Source organism: Thermobia domestica, chromosome 16 (genome assembly GCF_964235325.1).
Source record: "Thermobia domestica chromosome 16, izTheDome1.hap1.1, whole genome shotgun sequence".
Lineage (NCBI taxonomy): Eukaryota > Metazoa > Arthropoda > Insecta > Zygentoma > Lepismatidae > Thermobia > Thermobia domestica.
In genome coordinates, this window is record NC_137469.1 from 130,818,902 (window position 1) to 130,843,745 (window position 24,844).

Here is a 24,844-nt window from a genome sequence, read left to right on the forward strand (position 1 = left end):
ATATATATAACCAGAATTAAGACTACACATTCATACATTTTATTTCTATATACAAGAGAAAGGCCAAACAAAGACAATCACTGTTTTGTTCAGAAGAAAGAGAGAATTCCTTTTTTGTAAACGCAAAAAGTCACCGTACACTTATGCTTGAATTAATGCTTATAAAGTATATTACGTTATTTAATATTTTGTGGGATTACCCTCTGCGTTAATGATTGTCTGTAGTCTTCGTGGCATTGATTTCACCAGTAGTAGTTCGTAGTTCTGTAGCTTCGGGACTGATTATGTTCCATTCTTCTTGAATAGCTTTTCTCAGGCCTTCTTTAGTAGAGAAGCTGTGCCTTCTGATTCTTGTCTCCAGAACAGACCATAGATGTTCTATGGGGTTCATGTCTGGGGATTGGGGAGGTGTGCGAAGCTGTTTCAAGGTATTATAGAGTAGCCACAATCGAATATTTTCCGCTGTATGTTTGGAGTTGTTGCCTTGCTGAACTGTAAATTGTTTTCTGCGCACTATTATGTAGATTTTCCTTTAATATGTTAATATACACTTTGTGGATCATCACTCCATCGATAAAGTGGAGACGACCCACTCGTGAGGCACTCATACAACCCCAGACGAGCACGGACCCTCCTCCGTGTCTTACTTTAGGGACGAGATTTTGAGGATTCATCTCTGTATTCACCTTGCGCCATACCATACGCCTCCCATTGCATTCGATAAGATTAAATTTACTTTCGTCCGAAAATATGACCCTATTCCAGAAAGAAGCCTGATCCCTTATCTTTATACTCTTTTTCAAACTTAGTCTCTTTATACGATTTGTCTTGTTCACCCATAACATTTTCCTGGCTATCCGACCATGATACCCTGCAAATATTCCGCACTGTACTGGCTGATATTTTAACACCGCGTGTTTCCAGATCCGTTGCCAATTGCACAGCACTACTTTTCGGAACCTTTTTTCTTTCCCTAATAATGTAACGTTTATCTTGTTCACTCAACACTCTTGGTCTTCCAGTTTTTTTTTTTTCGCACAGTGATAGAAACATTATACATCGCAATTATTGTTTGTACTGTTGAACGAGGCCTGTCTCCAAGGTTTGCTAGGCCCTATTTTTCTCAAATACGTACCTTTCTTATGCAATTTAATAATTACTTTTCTTGTCTCCTCATTTGTTTCTGTTCGGTTGCTTCCCATTTTGACAGCCCAAGGTGCAGTTTTTTCACTCCTATTCACAACTAAACTCATTCTGTTATTCGTCAAGCTATACAGAGGTGTATACTCAGGTGAATACTACTGAACCCCAGTTGTGGTATCTTTGTTTCGTATTCGTACGTCAGGTGTACGATCTCTTTTTGCGTCTACTCTATACACTTTCTACGGAATTTATTTACTTTCTGACCATTAAACTTGCCTTTGTGGTTCTTTATTGATATATTCATAAAGCTTAGTTTTCATTATTCATATTGTGTGTTATTACAATTCTTAAATTTTCTGTTTCTTTTTCGCAGGCATTCTCGTTTCAATAGCATAGGTGTACGAACACTTTCTGCGCTCACTGTATGTACAGTAAATAAAAATTTACAATTTTTGACAATGTAAATTGTACAACTATACAATGTAATTGTTCAATAATTAACATAAGCAGGCATTCATTAATTTATATTAATATAATAATCAATAAAACTAATAATCGGGTGATTGATGACTCAGTGGTAGAGTTTTCATCTATGATATTCTAACCCAGGACATGTGGGTTTTCGATGGCTAATTTTGTGTTCGAAAATTTTTCCGGTGGTAGGCCTACTCTTGGTTCCCTTTCTTATATTTGTTCCATCATCACTCATTAACGAATTTAGTTTATCAAAACTCTATAGCCATATATTCATTCTGTCCGTCAGTGAAACAAACAGTCTCAAGAACTATCTGATGGATTACCATCAATTTTGGCCACGATGTACAAAGTCAATAGTTAAGAATCGAGTTCCCTGATGAATATAATATTCAAACCGGAAGCGGTACAAATCAACCATTTCCGGTTTTACCGTTAATCATTATATAGTAAATATGGTAATAGATAGCGAGAAGCGGTTTCCAATAATCGACATAGGCTATATAACATTCATGTAGATAGAATGTTACCCAATTTGTGCATCTGCTGAAAATAATGAGCTTAGGTATTTAGAGAGCATTTTCCGCTTTAGAAAATGTATGCTTGGTAAAGAATGTAGAGAATTAGCTGAGTCAGGCACGTAGCTAGAATGTGGTAATAGGAAGGGGGGGTCTGGGGTCTGTCACGAAATACTGTGGTTATTTCCAGGGCTCAATCATTCTAAACTATTTTATTGGCAACATATATTGGTTCGTTTAGCCAAGATTTCTAATGGAGGGATGATATGAAATACTGTGGTTACACACCAGAGGCTCGATCAATCTAAATATTTTCCTGACAACATACCCATATTGATTGGTTTCGACAATAAAATGAGGATATATTAGTAAATATTTTAATAAGAAGCTATGAAGAAATCTCGAGTAAAAAAATATAAAAAAGTATTGAAAAAGATATAGTCTTCCGAGGTCATTCGAACGGTGTCGAGAATTTTGCGTCTGGGAAATTTGCGCCCTACCTCAAGAACAGGGAAAATTGCGCCTGCGATGTACCTCCACCGGGAAGTTTGAGCCCTGCGAAATAAAAGAACCTATTGGAGCTTACGCATTTGCTTGGAGGGGCTGACATTACAGCATAAACAATCCTCCCCCCCACAACCATGCCATTTGTGATTTATTTTCATTGTGGCTATATAAGGGGAGAATAAACTTCAATATAAGCCAAAAGAACACAACGGATCAACGCAATCACTGCTTCTTCCAGAGATGATTTTGGGGGAACACTGGTCTCCCCAGAGCTCTCAGAGTGCCCCCTCGGAGGAGACCAAAATAATACGTCTATAATATAATAATGAATAGAATAGTACCAGCAGTGACCCCCCCTCCGGAATACTAAGTGTGCCCCCCGGAACATTTTTTTGAAAGAATGACTGAACGCAATTGTGTGTTTGAAGTGTAATTCCAGCAAGTAAACACACTGTACATAGTTTTCTTGATAATATTACTGAACTCATTTTACATTCATTTTACATTTTCTTTTCTATATTTTGTGTCCTGAAAAGCCAAACAACTCGCAAGGATTGTGAACAGAGATATATGGGTAAAGCCAAACAGCCTTTTGTAGATTAAATTATACTATTTGATTATATTAATAAATAATTATATATCAGTCATTTATACTTTTATTGTAAATTTTGTAGTATAATGAAAAATTGTATTTGTATGGATTGCCCTTTTGTGAACTAAAATTGTATTTTTTCATTTGTTCGGAATATTGTAACGGATGGAGTAACTCACTGAGACGATGAGAGGCAAGCCTAGTTCAAATGTGAGTGGAAGTTATTATAAGTTGAATTGTAGGGCGCTAACATCCCAGTGCAAATATATAGCCGGCGCATTTTCCCCTCTTTTTGCGGTAGGGCGCAAACATCCCAGTGCAAATATATTGCGAGCGCATTTTTTCCTATTTTTGTGGTAGGGCGCAAATTTCCCGGGCGCAAAATTCTCGCATTCAAGGAAAATATAATGTCCGTGAAGTTGACAAGCCAGTTATGTCAGACTCCAATTTCGACTTTAAACGTCGCTAATGCTATGTTAATGTTCGATAGTGACGCAAATCGTTAGTACTCCACAGATAACGTGTGCTTTTTAAATAATGGATATAAGTCTTCTAACTGCATGCGAACACGCCCACTTCTAAGAATCATCTCAAAAATGAGGTTAACCGTTAGAGCAAGTAAGTGCTCATTAGTGCCATTAACATTAGCGTTAATGCCTCCATCGTACGGTCCTTTGAGTAATAATAACACAACGCTCTTTGCTAGAGTCTCAATGCGTCCCTATATTCTCGCGAACATTCTCACATGCCCAAGTGAGTTACTTTTATTTTTTTTTGCAACTATTGTTTATCTGTTATTGTTTATTGTTTATTGCTAGTCTGCAGAGTAGTCCTTACATTAATATGCCATTGTCCTTTATAATCATTGCGTATTTACAAGCAGTTTGTTATTACTGTTAGAAGATATCAAAAAACAACAGATAAAATCTACTACTTAACGGTTCATATTTTTCTTTTACAGTACATAAACGATTAATAATAATAATAATAATAATAATAATAATAATAATAATAATAATAATAATAATAATAATAATAATAAGACTATTTAACATAAAAGTTATTAATTGCAACATACTGACAACAAGCGACGCATATTTTAACTTCATAAAAATTCGTTTCTCACGATTTTCTGGAAAACTATATATGATAACATCTTCATTATGTGAAGTTGTTTATCTCAGTGTGATATATGTATTACTTCTGGACAATGTCAGAGTAAACCAAAAATTAAATATTAGGAGTACATCGTACTTTTGGACTACATCTCATTAACCATGGGAAGATTGAGTAGTGTATACTTTAGGATGTAAGTTTCAGCTTAACTTCCAACATACATTCTTAGGATTACAAAAAGGAAATTTGTTCGTTTGCATTTGAACAAAATTCTTAGGATTACAAAAAGAAAAAATAATTTTTCCGAATTCCGGAAGTTTTCTGAATTCCGGATTTTTTCTGAATTCCGGAAGTTTTCTGAATTCCGGATTTTTTCTGAATTCTGGAATTTTTCTGAATTCCGGAATTTTTCCGAAATCCGGAATTTTTCCGAATTCCGGGATTTTTCCGAATTCCGGAATTTTTCCGAATTCCGGATTTTTTCTGAATTCCGGAATTTTTCCGAAATCCGGATTTTTTCTGAATTCCGGAATTTTTCCGAATTTCGGAATTTTTCCGAATTCCGGATTTTTTCCGAATTCCGGAATTTTCCGATTTTACTTTCCGGATTCCGGAAAGTAAAAATTCCGGAATTGGCCACCCGTAATATATATATATATATATATCCCTTTCGCATTTCCCTTCTCTAATTTCTATCCTCAAAGTGAAATAATGAAAACTATACTAGGCCCGAATCTCATCTATGATAAAAAAAATGATCGAGATAGTTCACGTGGTTCAAGACTTATTAAGTTTTATTTATTTTTTATATATTTTTCCTCTACCCACCACTCCCCTAAGTTTTGCCGTCAAAGTAATATGATGAAAACCACTCTAGGCTCGAACTTCATCCATGTTGAAAATTTGATGCAGATCTATTCGGTGGTTCAAGACTTACGAACTCATTAACATAGTCACTTTTATTTTAATTTAAATTGATTTTTGTATATCTCCCCGTCCTCCCCTTCCCTACATTCCACCACCAAAGTGAAATGATTAAAAGCATTCCACTGCACAAACGTAATCCATGTTGAAAATTTCATCCACATCGCTCGTTTGATTCAAGACTTATTAAGTTTACTTTATTTTTTATATTTTTCCATCCTCCCCCTGCCCTAAGTAACACCATCAAAACGAATAGATAAAAATACTCCCTGGTAGGAACATTATGAATGTTGAATATTTGATCGAGATCGGTCTGGTGGTTCAAGAGACTATAAGTCACAATTCCTTTCAATTTTCCAATATAGGTTATTATTATTATTATTATTATTATTATTATTATTAATAATAATAGTAGTAGTAGTAGTAGTAGTATTGGCGTACATTTGAATTTGCACGGCGAAATTACTGCATAATAAGTTTTTATTTCTGTATTTTTTCCTGGATTGAATGTGGTTTCCTTTATTAGTGGGACTAATTTATCTCTATGTCGTCGAATAAATGAATTTCTTTGTGCACTTAGGTGCAAATAACCTTACAGGGAGAAGCTTGATCGTTTTAATAATCAAGGCTAAAGTAAGTAATATTTGCATTCTAGCTTCAGATGGCATGGTAGTACGTAGTCAGTTTCGCTCGAGCCTTCGAGCAGTGCAGATCGCAGCAGAACCGGAAGTGACTATTTGCTTTATCCACACCTGTTGTGAACTGTTCATCGCCGATAGTTGAGGCCTATTTCGGCTGATTGGTGTTATTTTCCTACAGTGAAGTTCGTTTAAGTTGTGTTCATATTCTAGTGCGATGCCTTATAAGAAGGAATTGCAATACAAGCTTATTTTTGATAAGCGATACCGGAGTTCTCGACCCCATTCGAGCCTTGTCTACCAATGGTTGACTGATAATTTTCCAGGTATTTTTGAGAAAATTTGTGCATTACAGCTCCACGAAGAGTCTTATAGTATTTATATCAAATTTAAATCTGTTGCGGCTTATGATCAGTTTTCATTGACAGTACCGGACACAGTGCCATTTAAGCATGCCGACGGCAACACAAGCTTAGTGCGCATCGTCCCAGCAGAAGACCCAGTGAAAATGGTTCGTGTTTATGATTTTCCACTAGAAGTGCCCCTCACAGTGTTAGAGGACCATTTTCGGGCCTATGGTACCGTGCGTCGAGTGGAAACGCAATATTGGACTGCCCCATTTCCCACTGGAATCGACAGTGGTGTTAGAATGATACACATGGAACTGACGAAACACATCCCTTCCCGTGTCATCGTACAGGGCTACAAAGTGAGTGTCTCGTATGACGGACAACCCATTACCTGTTTTTTTTTTTTGCCAGAGTTTTTCCCACACCGTATCCTGCTGCCCAGTCAAGAAAAAAGCAGCTGCACAGGGTGTGAAACCTAACCCTGTATCAGTTCAGATGACGGAAATAGGGAAAGTGCTGCGTCCTGCTCCTTCTCCAGATTTTGTGGACCGCTTGTCGGGGGCCCCCTCAGACCTCCCGTCCGGCCCCGCGCAGGATAAACCTATCCTTGATGTTGCTGACTTCCCCGAGCTACCTCGCCGATCAGATGATTCTACGTCATACAAATCATTGCAGCCCGAGATGGAGGAGCCCACACTCCCTGCGCCCCCGCAGGAACCTACCGATCCGCCACTGGAAGTTTCGAAGATGTCAGTGCAATTTACAAATCAGAATATTACAACAATTTCAGCAGAGTCTATGACAAGTGGTAACGAAGCTTTTATTCTTCCTACTTTTTCCCAGAGTGCTAATTCCGAGGAGTCTGATTCTCTCTCTCAACAAAAACGCCGCCGAGTTTCAAGGTCAGCAAATAAAAAGAATGAACAACCTGTTTCCCAGTGTGTTCCACCACGAGCCAAACAGCCAAGTTCCCGAGAACCTCCCCCACAATTTCGTTCCACGTCTGATTCTGAGTTATAGTGAGTGTTGTTAGTTTGCCTTCTTGTCACGATACGATAACAGCTGTGTTTTTGTGTTGATACATATTCGCATGTTATGCGTGTTTTTTTGTTTTCTCTATTTTTCCTTGTTTGTTGTTATCAAGTGTGCCAGAATAATAGTTTTGCTGTGGTCTTATCTACCAATATTTCTACGGATTTTTCAAGTAAGTACTGTAATGTGTGTTTTTTCATAGTGCCTCAGAGCATGCCCATGTTAAATGCTTTCACTCTTCTAACTCTTAATATAAATAGGGTTAGCTCTGCACCAAATTTAACGTCGTTAAAGCAGTTTATCGAGCGTCGCCGTCCTGATGTATGTTGTCTCACTGAATTGACTTTTCATTCATTCGATTTTCTCCCCGATTATAACGCTATAATTAACTGTCATAACACCACAGGAGTCGCGATACTTGTAAGAAAAGGTTTGGTTTATAATCGTGTCATGCTATCACCTGATGGTAGAGCAATTAGATGTTATATCTCAGGAATATGCATTATTCTATTGTATGCTTATTCTGGATTTCTTAAAATTAAAGAGAGGGATGAGTTTTTTGCAACGACTATACCATCTATGGTTCCTCCTGGTGTCGATCAATGTATAATGTTGGGCGACTTTAATGCGGTGATAGATCCCAGGGACTCCCTCACCCCCTCACCTCCCTGCCCAGCACTAGTTGAGCTTGTGCGTGCCATGAAGCTACATGATGCTCTCTTTGTTTCTAACTCACCGCATGTGATGACATTTCTCTGTTTGTCAACTCAAAGTCGCCTCGATAGGGTTTATGTCACAGATCCTTTATGCAAGGCAGTGCTTCACGTTTTAACCCTCTTGCCCCCTTTGTCAAATCATGCTGCGGTTGAAGTAGCTTTTAAGCTTCCTTTTTCTCTTCCCGCTGGACGCGGTCCATCGTATTGGAAGATTAACAATACCCTTTTGTCTCGTGAGGACGTGATAGATGAATTTACGACGCGCTTTGAGTATTGGTGTAAGATGCAACGACATTTCCCCAATGTTGATACATGGTGGCAAGTATACGGTAAACCTAAAATTCGCAGTTTTTTCCAATGGCGCGGTAAATTGGCACAACAGCAGGACCGTACGCTTTCAGAATTTTTCCATCGTGCTCTCAGCGAGTTGTGGACATCCCCCCCAACCTTGGCCAACAGGATCCAAATTCAGGAACTTAAGAGTAGGTTGCGTCAACTAGATTCACATGCATCAATACAAGCCTATTTCTCCGAGGATTTTTATCATTGCTTCCCAGAAGAAACTGCTTCCATCTACCAAATTGATCTTCTGTTTCGGAAATGGAAAGCTACGTACATTGACTCCCTCACAACGGCAGGTGGAATAGTAGTTTCTGACTCGCTACAAATACTCCAAGAATTCACAAGGCATTATACAGCTTTTACCAGTGTGCAGACTCCGGACCTCTCTACCGCCCCAGAATTCTTGTCTGCTCTGCCTCACAAGTTCACAGAGAATGATTCTCATGCCTTAACACGTCCTATCACTGCGGATGAAATTTTTTCTGTTCTACGGGGAACCAAAGGCCGTAGCTCCCCTGGGATTGACGGTCTGAGCTTTGCTTTTTATAAGCGTTACTGGTCCTTTCTTAGCCGTACACTGGTTTCTCTGTTTAACGCATGGTTATCTGGGGAGCCCTTTGTTCACAACGTAGCTATTGTGGTTCTCCTACCAAAGTCCTCCAACGCGCGAGTCGTGACCGATTATAGGCCGCTGTCCTTATTACCAGTGGATCTTAAATTATTTACAAAAGTTCTCGCTGCCAGACTTCGTCCCATTATTCGGAAATACATTAGCCCGTATCAAGCTGCGCTACATGACTCGCATAACATCCAATACATGCTTCGTTCCCTGAGGGACCTATTTGCGTATTATCACCTTCGCCATGTTCCTGCTGGTGCACTCGCAGTGGATTTAGCCAAAGCTTATGATTCAGTAGACCATCAGTTTCTCCATCAGACGCTTGAATCTTGGGGTTTTCCCACTACTTTTCGCCGGGTGATTCATAATCTATATGCCAAAGCTCAGTTCCGCTTGCAAATAAATGGACATCTATCCCCAACCATCCCTTTACAACGCGGACTACGCCAAGGGTGCTGTCTTAGCACCGTTCGTTTTGCTCTGGTTTTAGACCCACTTCTCCATCGTTTGGCCATGTTGTCTTCGAATGGACCCTCCCTGTTCCGCAGTCAAAACATTTCTGGGTATGCTGACGATTTGACCATAACAGGAGTTGATCCTGTCTCACTACAGGGTGTGTTTCCTGTCCTGACCCGTTTTTCCCGATGCTCGGGTTTGCAGTATAACGACAACAAAACACAGGTGTTGTCCTTTAACGGTTTTCAGCTCCCAGAGGATCCTTCAGTTTCTCCTGCCTTACCGCATGTCACCTCACTCACTATTTTAGGCATTCCCTTCACGTCTAACCCAACTCCCAACTATGATGAAGTATGGGCTCCCCTTTTAACGCAAATTCGTAAGTTGTTCTATTCACAGCGCTTCCGTAGGCTCAATTTACTTCACCGTATTCAGTTTATCAATATTTTTGTTGTGTCTAAACTGTGGTACAGAGCGCGTGTGTTTCCGTTCCCAGAAATTTATGCCAAACGATTTGAATCCTTATTCCTATGGCATATTTGGCGAGGTTTTTATTTTCGCATTCCCCGTCAAGCCCTTTATTTGCCCCGTTCCGCTGGTGGGCTGGGCTTAGTTAATATTCGTATCAAATGTCAAACGTTGTTTATGGCTGACGCTTATGCAGCGCTCTCATCACTCCGTTCTATCACTAACCATTGGGTAAGTTGTTTCTAGAAGGATTATAGTCAACCGCAAAACCCTCCTTATATTCAATTCGTTGATCAGTGCCCGGCCTATATCAAAACGTTTATCCGATATTGGAATTATTCCGGGATGGTTCTCCACCCTCAACAACACAATGCGCGCTCGTTATATAGGGCACTCAATGCGCACTCTTTCTCTCACACTACTTTACGCGTACCTCAAAAGTATCCACACGTAGATTGGCCGCAGGTGTGGTCTAATATCTCAAACCCTGTCATACCTGAGTACATGCAGGTGTTGTGGTTTCAGGTAGTGCATCAACTTTTCCCGACACGGGCGCGTCTTTATGAGATTCAACGAGCCCCAGATGCTTTGTGCGAGCACTGCCAGCAAGAGGACACATTAGCCCATCGATATACACAATGTGTCGGATCGCCATTGATTTGGCACACCATGCAGGAGGTGTTGGGCCGCATTACTCGTCGCCCGTCTTCATACTTCACGGTGCAATTTATGTTATTCCCAGATTTTCATTTTTATCCCCCCACTAAACATCGAGCGGTGCTGTTTCTTGTTGCCAGCACTCTCCTATATTTTCAGCGCTTCACAACCTTGTTAGATGCACGCACGTATTTTGAATTTTTGAAACGTACACGTCGAAAGTTGTACACCCCAGACAGGGACCGGCAACTTTTTAGCCGGTTTTTGGAAGTGGTTTTGCAATAACGCACATCCCTCTCTTTCGGAATAGTTTTTTTTTTAATATCATAGAATATTCTATTGTAATGTTTAGTATAGGTATTATTATGTAATACAGTAAACAGGCTTCCGCTTCCTTTAGTACAATTTTTCCCTTTTATTATTATTATTATTATTATTATTATTATTATTATTATTATTATTATTATTATTTATATTTTTTTAAAATTTTCTTTTGTGATGTATAGTATATGTGTTATGATGTAATATAGTAAACAGGCTACAGCCTCCTTTTGTACTTAATCATGTTTGGCTCCTGTGGTTGTGTTCTCAGCTTGTAATTTCTGTACGGAAATAATAAAACTTGTAGTGTAGCGGTAACGTAATGGAGTTACTATTAATAAGAGCGTCTAGCATGGGTTCAAATCCAGCTCTTGCCAAGCTTGAATTTTTTATAAAGTGATTGTGAAGAATAGATTTCTCATATTAGACGTGCAATGCTTAAGCATGTGGAAGTAAACACCTTTATCATGATAGAGACGATTTACGAATGTTGGTTGGGAAAGGGCAAAGGATTTACCAGGACATTCGAAACACTTCATTGATCTGCAGTAAACACTTTTCGTGTTATCGTTCTCAGAAAGAAATATTACAGCATTTGTTTAACAAAGTTTAGAGAAAGCAATCGGTGGTGTAATGGTAAAGTACCAGACTTCCATGCAGGAAATCTGGGTTCGATTCTCCACCAGATAGTATAACTTTTTCGCATAAAATAATGGCTGCAAAAAGCGATTTAACTTCAGTTGGAGAACTTACAAGGCATCACTTGCGAGAATTCGAATAAACAGTGTGTGCGTTCTTTATCTTACACTGTAATGATAACTATGTTTCATATTTATATTCGTCCCTCTCTCTCTCTTTTTCTTGTCGTTTCCCTATCCTGTCGTTGCATCTTCCACTTGTCCCCCCTCTCTCTTACGTACATGAAGTGCGTGTGCGTGTTCCAAAGTTAAAACGGAGCAAGAGAACGATATACGTGGTCTGGAGAATGTAATTAATTGGCAACTTCAGCGTCAAGTTTTCGTGCTCTGGACATAACATCTCCAGTCCTGGTCATCTCTGAAAGAAATACTGTTTAAACGCAAGAGAATAAGCAAAATATCTTTTTTATCATCTGGGTTACTGAGTCTCAGTCGAATTACCGGGTCACTATGGGTTTGAATCCTTGATCCAATGGTGGTCCATAAGCTAACCAACATCATCCGACTGACACTATGATCCGTATCAGCTCTAAGTGTGTTCATTCTCTCTGTGCAAATTACAACGTTATATTCGCAAGAGATGAAAGTGAAGCTGGATGTTCGGTACAGATAAATCTTCCTAAAAGACTAGAAAATGATAACATCTTTGGTTATTTGAAAACAAAAAGTTATTTATACTAGTTCGACACAAATTTGTTTCCATCTTATAATTTAATGTGATTTATTCACGTTGAAATTTGAAACGTGCAAGGTCTGCTATATCTATAAGGGACATCCAATTTTCCATTTGAACATTTGTAACTTTTCATTATGATACGGTTTGGACTTTTAATATAGGATATTTCTGATAAAAATTTACCAGCAAAATAGCAATCATTCAATTTTATCTTTCTTTCTTTCTTCCTTTTTCTTTTCTTTTTTCTTTTCTTCACTTTGTATTATAGTCTGAAGTGGATTATATGACCTACGCTACCTACTGGTTTTATTAGAATGTAGTTTGCATCAGTACCTCCAATGAACACTCTTGAATTTACAATTGAACCACGCAGAAACAAAGCATGTGTGTTAAACTGTTTACATTATCTTAGATGTGTCCCGTGAGATCTACAGTTCTACCGGAAATTGAATATGCTATCCTTTTTGAAAGGGACTTAATGAATGTTTCAAGCGTCCTCTATATATTCGAATAGTTCTGAAAAAATATATAAAACAAACGTTATTTCTGTATTACTGTTGGATTTCTGGTAACGGAACTTTATAATGTTAGGTTCTTTTCTTGCTAAGTTTAAAATTCTACATTTTTATCTCTTCTCCCTTTCACTTTTCTTCTTCTTTCGCCTTCTCTCTCTCTCTGTAGCTCGTTTCTGAACCTCTGTAAAACAGACATTCATTGGTTTTAATTTTTCATTATGTGTGTTTCTTTTTCTCCCTAAATCAACTTATGAATGTTGTTTCGTCTCGGTTTTGTTATTTCATTTTATCTATACTAATACACGTGTAGTTTGAAATTAGATTTGCGTTCATGTTGTTAGCTAATTTTAGTATGGAGAGAAAAAAGGAGGAGAGGGATGGAGTCTCTCTACGAGACACGATTATGGGATAAGAAGGTGTATATTGGGCGGCCTAGCTGCACGGCGTTAGGTGTCGCAATGTTTTTGATGCGGAGTGTACAGATATGAGGAATTACAAAGAGATTCATGCTCATATGTGAATGATGCGCTGTGCAGAGAACGCAGGTTCAGCTAGTTGAAAATTAAGTTTGCACTTATTTCTGTTATGTCCTTTATTCGTGGATGTGCATTAATTACAGAAGTCACAGTTACAGTTACATACAGTTACATGCATTAATTACAGTTACATACAAGCCTACCAACATGAAGTATTCTGTTGCAACAAGTAGATCTCTTGAATAAAACTGAGATCTCAATATGCTCTTTGGTCTGCTGAAGTTTTGTTAATTTTAACCAAATTACTTCTTAAGAGAAAAAGCAGTGGGCAAATTTCACTAATACTTATACACTAAAACATATAATTACTATTATTTAATATTTTGATATATACACTTATATAAACGTTATGTACAAAATCCTGTATGTAAACAAATACATGTTTTCTAGTGCGACAGATTATCAATCAAAATGAAAGGTGGAATTTTCCGAAATTGCTGTGTACCACTTTTGTTTCTAACTTCATAACTCTTGAATCATCAGGCCAAACTCGATAAAATTTTCAACATAGATGAGGTTCGGGATGTCTTTTATCATTTTACTTTGAAGGTGCAACTTGAGAGAAGGGGAGAGAGGAAAATGACATATTAGTGTCGAAATGACATATTAGGGTCGCTGAAATGAAGAATGACACTTCCGATGCCATTTAAATCAAAATTCAGCCCCACAACTTGGCGGAAGGGAGAATATATATATATATATATATATATATATATATATATATATATATATATATATATCGATTTTTCTGTTGGTACGCAACAGTACGGCATTCTGGTACCTTTTAATGGTAGCGGAATATTTCCTTTTCTGTCTTAAAAATGGGTTGACAAGAAACTTAAAGAAAATACCAAATATTAAATGTATAGGTTTATTGAAAATCGGAGTTTTTTTTTTGTTTGTTTGTTTGTTTTCGTTCTCTTTTCTCCTTCAGGAGAAAGAGCTGCGAATCTTTGTTCCTTCTTGAAGCCAGTTAATAATATTCAGGGACTTTTTCTTCGCTGGTACGTCCTAGCGCTTCCCTTTGTTCATTCCTTTTCCGCACGGTAATATAAACCATAAAGGCTCTGAACCGACCAGATTTTTTTCTGAAAAGACTGATGTCTCGCAACAAATTTGTCTGTCGCTAATTCAGTGGCCATTAGAGATGGAAAGTTGAGGGTTGAATTCCTGAGATAAATAAAGCAATAATGCAAAAGTGGATGGTGAACAAAAATCTCTCTCTCTCTCTCTCTCTTTCTCTCTTTCATAAATGGGCATTCAGTAAATGGAAATGTGCATTCAAGATGCAGCATTTAATTATCTATACAAGCCAGCTACGAGACTCTTATTTTGGCCACGGGTGCAGTCCAAAGTACCCTTTCCTCCTACAATTTTACAATTTAGGATTTAGCTTCTTTACGGCATGTGTAGCCTACTGAAAGACCACACAGATGTTATCCGAATTATAAAAAATTTAATTGAATCTTAAACGTACGTATAAGTGTATAGTGTGTAGAGGAACGTCGAGTAGTTATCTCCAGATATGACAAAAAATATAGTCGCTTTTTTTAAAATTGCAAGGACCATGTGAGTACATTTCTTATCCTATGAACCATGTTTTAAAATATTATACTGTCTTTTCGCAATTTACGCTGCTGTCTGAAATAGGTTAAAAAAGGTAGATATTTCAACAGAGACGAACGCAAGGGGTGGAATTTGGAGGTCCGAACCCCCGAAATCCTGATTTTTGTGCACATTTACTTTAATTCTAGGGGCAAGTTTACAAATTTTAATATAATTTATACTCAAATTGAACTTGAACCCGACCGAATACTTTTGACCCTTCGGAAATAAATAGGAGGCGCGTTCATCTCCGGTGCTTGGGGTCCCTGGTTCGATCCCAGTTAGCGCCGTGTGGACTTTGTGGTGGACAAACACCGCGCTCGTGGGTTTCTTCGGGATTTTTCCGTTTCTTTCCACTTTCTTTATTTCACCATTTCATTCCTCATTATCACCGTCTCCTTTAGCCTAACCAGCATAACCATGAGACGTAAAACTTAAAGATTTCATTTCATTTTTCTTCCGAAGAAATTGCTATGTACGTGCTTATATTTCAGTTATCTTTTATGAAAATGCTTTTCTACTCAAAAGTGTAGGGTTTGAAGTCTGAACATTGGGAGCTAATTGTATTATATTTTGTGCTTATTATTATTATTATTATTATTATTATTATTATTATTATTATTATTATTATTATTATTATTATTATTATTATTATTACCCTGATAGGTATGCAACCAACTTTCCATTGTGAACGTGAGGTCCAGCGTACCGGCACCTTTATTATTAAAAAACTCTCTCTCTCTCTCTCTCTCGATATATATATATATATATATATATATATATATATATATATATATATATATAGATAGATAGATAGATAGATAGATAGATAGATAGAGAGAGAGAGAATGAAGATAGATATAAATATATACATGATCGAAAATGGCGGTCGAATCCATACTTTTCGGGGTCCCTGAGATGAACAGAAGATGGCGTTTAAGTCCACAAATTCAGTCCCATTAGTACTCCTAAGAGGGGACGGGGACAGGTAAAGGTAACTGAAAATTACCGACATATGTGTCGAATTAATAGTTCTGAGGCTCGATAAGTTTATTGGTAACAGTTTTGGTGCCCGTTATGACCAAAATGAAACGTATTCTCCCCGTGCAAGCTATTCGGCTAGTCTATAATAATAACGAACGGAAGTTTCACATATTCAACCCTTTAATATATTTCTCGCTGCTTAAATTTACTCACTTGTGCGGTATATGTGTGTATGTGTAAATAAGATCATATCTCTTTTTGAGTTATTCAAAAAACATACAAATAATAAAGAGGGAGGATTTTACCAGAAATCCAAAAACTAAACAAGTAAAATTAAAACGTGTTGCTTTAAGTATTTTTTCTGTTAGCAAAGTACATTGTATAATGCTGCAGAGATGCTACAGCAAGTAAGATTACTAGCATCAAACGAAGAAATAGTTTTTAAATTATATTTTACGGTTTTAACTAATATTTCCGAACAAATTATTTTTTATTAATAGCTTCAAAATTTTTGGAAATTTTACCAATCTCGATAAAATTTTCAACATAGATGAGGTTCGGGATGGTTGTTATTATTTCACTTTGAAGATGTAACTTGAGGGAAGCGGAGGGGGGGAAATGACACTTTTTATTAGTGTCGAATCGATAGTTTTCGGGGTCGCTGTGATGAACAGTGACACATCCGGCCATTTAAACCCAAATTCAGTCCCATTAGTACTCTAAGGGGGAATGGTAACATGTAAAGATAATTGAAGATTACGGATATTAATGTTGAATTCATAGTTTTGGGTGTCCATAAGTTCATTGGTAACAGTTTTAGTGCCCTTTGTGTACAATATGAAACGTATTCTCCCCGTGCGAAAAATTGGTATTCTGCTAGTCTGTAATAATAACGAACGGAAGTTTAACATACTCAACCCTTTAATATATTTCTCACTGCTCAAATTTACTCACTTGTGCGGTATATGTGTGTGTATATGTAAATAAGATCATCACTCTTTTTGAGTTATTGGAAAAAAATACAAAGAATAAAGAGAGATTTTACCAGAAATCAGAAAACTAAAAAGTAGAATTAAATCTTGTTACTTTAAGTACTTTTCCGTTAGCGAAATACATTGTATATACAGTACGACGTCGATAATCCAAACATCAAAAATCCGAACGCGGTCCCTAGAAGCTTTTTACATTTTATCTTAATATAACACTAGCGATAAACAAACAATAGTGTGTCCGTCGACGTTGTGTGAAGCCAGTGTTTTTACAAAAGTTCATTCATACGTAATTGTTTGTCATACATATATTTATTTTTTATTTTCTCTTAGGCCTATAAGTTTTTAGTGTGCCTTACAAGATCAGTGTAATTTAGTGTACGAGCAAGTTCTTTAGAAACATTACATGTAAGTAGCCTTTCGTACGTTATTGTAATTACTGTATGTACTGAATAACCACTGTATCGATAGAAGAACATGCCGTAGAGTATATGTAAGCCTAAATGGCATTTTCTTGGTCATTTTCGAAAATCCGAATTACCTGTGGTCCCAATTAGTTCGGATTTTCGACTTCCTACTGTATATGCTGCAGACACGTTACAGCAAGTAAGATGACTAGCATCAGGCCAAGAAATAGTTTTTAAATTATATTTTCCTGTTTTCGCCAATAATTCTGGACAAATGATTTTTCTAATCGATTCAAAGTTTCCGGAAATTTTACATAGAACAAGGAAGACATCTCTATAAAATACATGTTTGATTTAACATAATCACTAAAATGATTCTGGCCCTCTTATTTTGACACTTCTCTGCCATCAAGGGGGACTTCATAAGATTGCTCAAGATAATTTTAATGCGTCTATACTAATTAAGCTAACTAGGATTATATTTTAGTTTCTTTTTGTAGCCATAACTCCATTCTATCACGGTGCTAACTTTGAAGTGTTTGATTGAGTTGTGCACAAAATTTCCCTATTCTAATACAAGAAACATAAGTACTCAATTATCTTAACTCTAAACTAGTGAATACAAAACAGATTTAATTTTGAAAGCATAATATAATAAAATATTCGAAAATTTCAAGTTTACCCAAAATTTCCGTATTTTTTTTCAAGTTCGGGAAAACCGTAAAAAACTGTTTTTTTATCCAAATTTCCGTTTTATCCCAGACCTTCACAACACTAGTCTGAACACACAGTGCACCGGACACTCCTAACAATGGGCATCCGCGGCCGACGACCCATTCCTGTGCGAATGTTAACACCACGATATCGGCAACTACGACTGAAATGAATACGTGACCATCGCCACTGGACCTTGGTATAGTGGCAGAGCATTGCATTGTCTGACGAATCCCGATAACTTCTTCATCATAACGATGGGAGTGTGCGAATCCGTCGTATTCCAAGGGAACAGCTCCTTGACACCTGTACTGCGGGACGGAGACAAGCTGGCTGCGGCTTAATTATTATCTGTGGAACATTCACGTGAGTATCCATGTCTCTAGTGGAGCCCGAGCAAGGCACCATGACGGCCGAGACGTATCGCACACTGCTTGCAGACTACGCACACCCCTTCATGACAACCATGTTTCACAACGGCAATAGCAGTTTTCGAAAATATAATGCACCGTGTCACAAGGCCAGGAGTGTGATGGAGTGGTTCGAGGAGATCAGAAGCTAGTTCCAAGTGATGTTCTGGTCCCCCAACTCGCCGGATATTAACCCAATTGAACACATCTGGGATGTGATTGAACGTGACGTCAGGGCGCATCTTCCCTCCCCGGAATTCACGGGAATTAGGTGACCTGTGTGTGCATATGTAGTGTCAACTCTCTCCGGCGATCTACCAAGGATCATTGCGTGCATGCCAAGACGTGTCACAGTTGTTATCCGTGCCAAAGGTCGATATACTGACAATTAGTTAGGTAGTCATAATGGTCTGGTTGATGTGTGCGTATATTTTAACTCGTATATTTTGTCTCGACTCGAATTTCGAGATGTCTCGACTCGAATTAGAGTCGACTCGAGGCAGAGACTGTCGAGTCGAGACACGAGTCGAGACAGAAACATATTTTCGAGTCGAGACAACATGAGACATTATTTTCTCGAGACGAGTCGAGACAGGTTTAAATCTCGACTGGACTCGACTCGTGCGCATCCCTACTCTTCAGAATAGAACAACCTTTCAAATGGTACCAATCACATTTCCCTATCATGTCCCTGATGCAAGAAATTTTGAGAGAAATCGGATTTTTTCTGATTTTTAAAAACTTTGAAACCCTCTGGATGCCGTGTTTTAACGCACAGATCTTCAAATCAACTGAAAAATACTAAGGGTGTAATATATGTGTACAAAATTGCAAGCTTCTAGCTTGAATAGTAAAGGCGAGGAATATGTTTGTGAGCCCCACAATGCCCCAGATTACTCCAAAAATTCCGGATGTAATATAAACATTTCCTGAGACATCCCTATTTATCCTTGTATCATGGTTTGTCCATCATTCTCTTCAGAATAGAACAGCTTTTCATAGAGCACCACTCATATGTCTCCATCATATATCTGAGGTGAGAAAATTGCGAAGAAATGGATTTTTTGTTAAAAATATCTTTCTTTTTTACTCTCTTTAATGACGCCACCCACTTTTGTTCTGTCCCGAGGTAAAAGAAAAGTGTTACAAAGTGGTATATTTACCAACACTTGCAGGTAATTACGCCAAGTCTAGGATACTACTAGAAACCTGTAATAAATCTTGCAACAATTTATATCGTCTTTATTATACGAACTCAAATATTACTACCCAACATGGCTGAAGCAAAAAAAAAAAAAAAAAAAAACGAAGTGAAAGTTGAAGATAAAAAGATCATGTATAGAAACAATAATATCCAAAGTTGAAATGAAATTCCAAACTGAAAAGTTCTGTCCATAAGAAGATAAACAAGCAGTGTCACTGTACTGTGACTTAAAAAAAAAATAGATAGAACATGTGGGACAAATGAAATCATCTTTGTTTTCTCCAATCTGTCTTGCACAAGTCCTGGCATATTTCGCTGCATCATGCTTGGTATTGATTTAGTAGCCATAGAATCACAAATACTGAAGTTACACTTACGAAACAAAGTGTTCCTAGACGAACAATAAATATGGCGTATATTGTTGTAAACAATCGGCAATGTCCTGGGTTAGTACGGTACTAATAACGGATTCTTACCTCTATTGAAATAATAACCTTCTTCCATGAAACCTTCCCGAAGCAAACAACAGTGCACAATGTGGCGGTCTGAGCGCTGTCTCCCGGAGTATTCGTCAAATGGGACTTGTCAAAGCCCGTGGCACATACTGGAGGCGAACTCTAGCGGATTTCGTCGGAAACATCCTAACACTGGACATTTGACGTATTTAGCTGTATTGGCGTTTAAACCTGCAGTTACCTTATGTGTTATTACGCTACATGGTTATATATTTGAGTACAGAGGTCTTTTCCTTTACATAAGACACGTGAACTTTGATTCCCTCTTCTCAAAAATTTGGGAGGGGTATATTGGCTCACTCCTTAAATTTGGAAAATGTAAGAAGACAAAAATCGGTAAATATTCTCTGACACACGCTGTAAATTTAAGTGGTTCTGTTTATTCCTTTTATGGGTAAAAGATTACCAAAATATTTGAATTGTCAGGTGTTCATCATGTACTGACCTAATTTAACATATTATTCGGTAAGCATTTACCATATTACATGATTTAGTACATGCGTATGTTTTTTTTCAAACAACATTGGTACACGTATTATGAAAAATTTGAGAGGAGTGATTTAACATGCCCATGAAATTTGGATATTGTAAAAAAAAAAAAAAAAAAAAAAAAAACTATAATTGTTCGCCAAGACTAACTTTGTAAATTTGGATGCTTCTGCTTATCCATTTCTAACAAGGGACACACCCAATTGTCCGGCTCCGATTTCAATGATTATTTTTCTAGCTGATAGAGTGCATATATGTATTATTTGTGATGACAGAAATTTTTGACATGGTGCATGTTTTCTATTTTTTTAAATAATTTTTGAAAAGTTGTGATGTGGTTATTAGAGATTGCTGCAGAAGTTCCTTACTAACCTTTGTAAACGGAACGTTAATGAAAGAACAACCATGTAGATACATATAAGGCCTAGGGGGAAGTTGTATGGTAGGTATGACTTTGACTGCAGCCATCTTGAAATCCGCCATTTGGAATTAAGGTCAAGTTTTTTAAATGTTAATAGGGTAATATGATACATAATTCCGGACTAGAATTTAATCAGGAAGACAATGGTGAAGTTAGTCTTGAGATACACCCATTTGGGGAAAAGTTACAGACTTTTGATCGTTCACTTACTACGTGCGAAAGTCCCTTGCCTCCGCTTCTAACCCGCGTATTAATGATAATAAGAGGATAAAAGATTCTGTAATACATATTATGCCTCGAGAGAAGTGATAAGGTAAAGGTAGCCTTGACGGCAGCCATCTTGAAATCCGCCATTTTGAATTAAAGTAAAGTTTGAAAAATGAAAACCATAGCATGTGACACCTTATTTTAATAGCAAATTATCCCAAACAGCCAATGGTATGCTTATTTCGGTTGTATAGTTAACCAGTATGAATTTAGGACTGCTTCTAATGTGCACCAAACGTCCATTATTCGATCCTTCAAATTGGCAACACTCTTAATTTTCACCGCATGTTTTAAGATTCCAACTGGCACTTTGCAATTGTTGCCATGACTCATGTTTCCTAAATTTATTACATTTTTTAAGAGTTGCGATTTGTCAGTTCGTGAATAGTGTTGGGATAAGTATCCAGCAATCTTTCTGAATTTTGAAGACTTGCAATGTAATTATTTATTTTAAACGAGAATACATGAAGAACCTATGGACCTATGTGACGTAAAGAAACACAAATGAAATTATAACAAATTTGTGTTATACGAACACAAAATTATCAGGAAATGTAGCATAGAGGTTGCGCAAACGACAAACAATAAAATATTTATAATAAATACAACTTTAAAGGAACAGTAGCAATGATAGAAAATATCAAAGAGACATAATATGACTGTTCTCAAAACATTGTTTGTACCATGAACATAATATGAAAACAGGTAACCTGTTTATAAAGACGTGTAATTTAATTGAGTTTCCGATCAATACTGATTATCAATCTTACAACCATGATTCATGGACAACAATCGCTTGAAAACGGATGACTTTTTTTGTCTGAGTACCTAAAATAAATTCCAAAGAAAATAAATAAATAAATATACAATAAAGAAAGAAATATAAAACAAAAAAGACCCTTGATTTACACAACAATCATGTTTCGTTTTCCTTTTTTGAAGTGAATTTTCATTTGATTTTTCGTCTCATCTACTATACAAGCTACGTCTTCGGCATTACCTGAATGCAAAGTTAGAGTTCTTTCGTTGTGCGATGATTCGTGTCAGTAAACGAGTTATTGAAGGACAGGTATTGAAAATAAATAATTACATGGCAAGTCTTCAAAATTCGGAAAGATTGCTGGATGCTTATTCCAACACTATTCATAAACTGACAAATTATAACTCTTAAAAAATGTAATAAATTTAGAAAACATGAGCCATGGCAACAATTGCAAAGTGCCAGTTGGAATCTTAAAACATGCGGTGAAAATTAAGAGTGTTGCCAATTTGAAGGATCGAATAATGGACGTTTGGTGCACATTAGAAGCAGTCCTAAATTCATACTGGTTAACTATACAACCGAAATAAGCATACCATTGGCTGTTTGGGATAATTTGCTATTAAAATAAGGTGTCACATGCTATGGTTTTCATTTTTCAAACTTTACTTTAATTCAAAATGGCGGATTTCAAGATGGCTGCCGTCAAGGCTACCGTTACCTTATCACTTCCCACGAGGCATAATATGTATTACAGAAACTTTTATCCTCTTATTATCATTAATACGCGGGTTAGAAGCGGAGGTAAGGGACTTTCGCACGTAGTAAGTGAACGATCAAAAGTCTGTAACTTTTCCCCAAATGGGTGTATCTCAAAACTAACTTCACCATTGTCTTTCTGATTAAATTCTAGTCCGGAATTATGTATCATATTACCCTATTAACATTTAAAAAACTTGACCTTAATTCCAAATGGCGGATTTCAAGATGGCTGCAGTCAAGGTCATACCTACCATACAACTTCCTCCTAGGCCTTATATATATCTACATGGTTGTTCTTTCATTAACGTTCCGTTTACAAAGGTTAGTAAGGGACTTCTGCAGTAATCTCTAATAACCCATCACAACTCTTAAAAATTATAAAAAAAATAGAAAACATGCACCACGGCAAAAATTTCTGTCATCACAAATAATACATATATGCACTCTATCAGCTAGAAGAAAATCATTGAAATCGGAGCCGGACAACTGGGTAATGTCCCTTGTAAGATTAAAAGTATACCAAAATATTTGTATAGCCATATGTTCACAACTTGATCGGTAATTGACCGATATTATCTCCTTTGATAAAACTTCATTGAATGACAATAATATTAGAGTACACGTTTCATTTCTCTTACATATGACATTTATACCTTGGTGTCCCCTCTTAAATTATGGGAGAGAGTGTGTGGGAGCATTTTAAATTTGGAAATTATCAAAAAGTAAAACTTGATAAATGTTTCCTAGGCCGCAAATATATACCTCTGTACATTTATATATATATATATATATATATATATATATATATATATATATATATATATATATATATATATATATATATATATATAAACTGCCAAAACTACACGTAACAGTGCGGAATTATCATGAGGTGGGATTTTTAATGTAGTGCCACAAGTTACACTAAAATGAATGTATGATCACATGGAAAGGTCCATTGGTTTCGTCTTTTGAATATGGCATGCGTATTATAATACAACTCTTTGAAGGGGGCGCGGTGGCTCCGTGGAAGAGCGTTCACCACCGGTGCTTGGGGTCCCTGGTTTGATCCCAGCTCGCGCCGTGTGGACTTTGTGATAGACAAACACCGTGCACGTGAATTTTCTCGGGGTTCTCTCGTTTCCTCTTACTTTCTTCATTCCACCATTTCATTCATTTATCATAATCACTGTCTCCTTTAACCTAACCAACATATCAGTGGGACGTAAAACTAAAGATTTCATTTCATTTTCAACTCTTTCAAATTTTGGGAGCTATATATTATGTGTTAAAAGAGGTGAATGCATGTTTTTTTGAGGGATAGTATCGTCTGTCCCTTGCTGCTAACTAACTAACTCTAAGGCCTATGGAACCCGGAGGTTCAATGCCACGTTCACAAAAGCTCTCCACTGACTTCTATCCTTAGCCAATTGGATCAAGTTTCTAATTTGTATTTCTATCTCTGTGAGATCCAACTTAATATTGTCCTCCTATCTGCGCCTAGGTCTTCCTAATGGTCGTTTTCCGATTGGTCTTCCAGTCAAGACTTTGAAAGCGTTTCTACTTTCTTCCATTCTTGCTACGTGGCCTGTCCACCTAAGCCTCCTAGACTTGACGACCCAACAATGTTGGGTAAACCGTATAAATTATGTAGTTCCTCGTTATGAAGTTTCCGCCATTCCCCATTCCCATTCCTCTTGGGTCCGAATATTCGTCTCAGGATCTTCCTATCAAGTACTTTCAGTCTATGTTCTCCCCTCAGAATAAGAGACCATGTTTCGCAACCATAAAGAACAACAGGCATGATTATCGTTTTATATATTTAAGCTTCAAATACCTCGATAGAATTAGCGACCACAAGAGATTTTGAACTGAGTAGTAACACGAATTCCCTGCTTTTAGTCGACATTTAATTTCTTCGTGAACATGATTTTCGCAGGCTAATATTGATCTTAGATATTTGAAAATATGCACTTTATCAACAGTATTATTTAATATTTTAAACCATCCATAATTTGC

The 24,844-nt window shown here is 37.1% G+C and overlaps 2 protein-coding genes across 5 annotated transcripts in view; one reads left to right on the forward strand and one right to left on the reverse strand.

Annotated features, from left to right (window-relative positions):
- Nucleotides 1–24,844, reverse strand: part of LOC145673417 (uncharacterized) — a 755,597-nt gene that overhangs the window by 303,157 nt on the left and 427,596 nt on the right. The window lies entirely within an intron of this gene.
- LOC145673418 (uncharacterized) overlaps nucleotides 1–24,844 on the forward strand; it is a 207,508-nt gene that overhangs the window by 91,121 nt on the left and 91,543 nt on the right. The window contains exon 1 of one of the 4 annotated variants that reach the window (XM_081743107.1): nucleotides 6,796–7,466. The exons of the other annotated variants lie outside the window; for them this stretch is intronic. Within the exon in view, the coding sequence (XP_081599233.1) occupies nucleotides 6,944–7,282 (339 nt within the window). The 5' untranslated portion in view covers nucleotides 6,796–6,943 and the 3' untranslated portion in view covers nucleotides 7,283–7,466. Of the gene's footprint in view, nucleotides 1–6,795; nucleotides 7,467–24,844 lie in introns of those variants that run through there. 4 annotated transcript variants of the gene reach the window in all.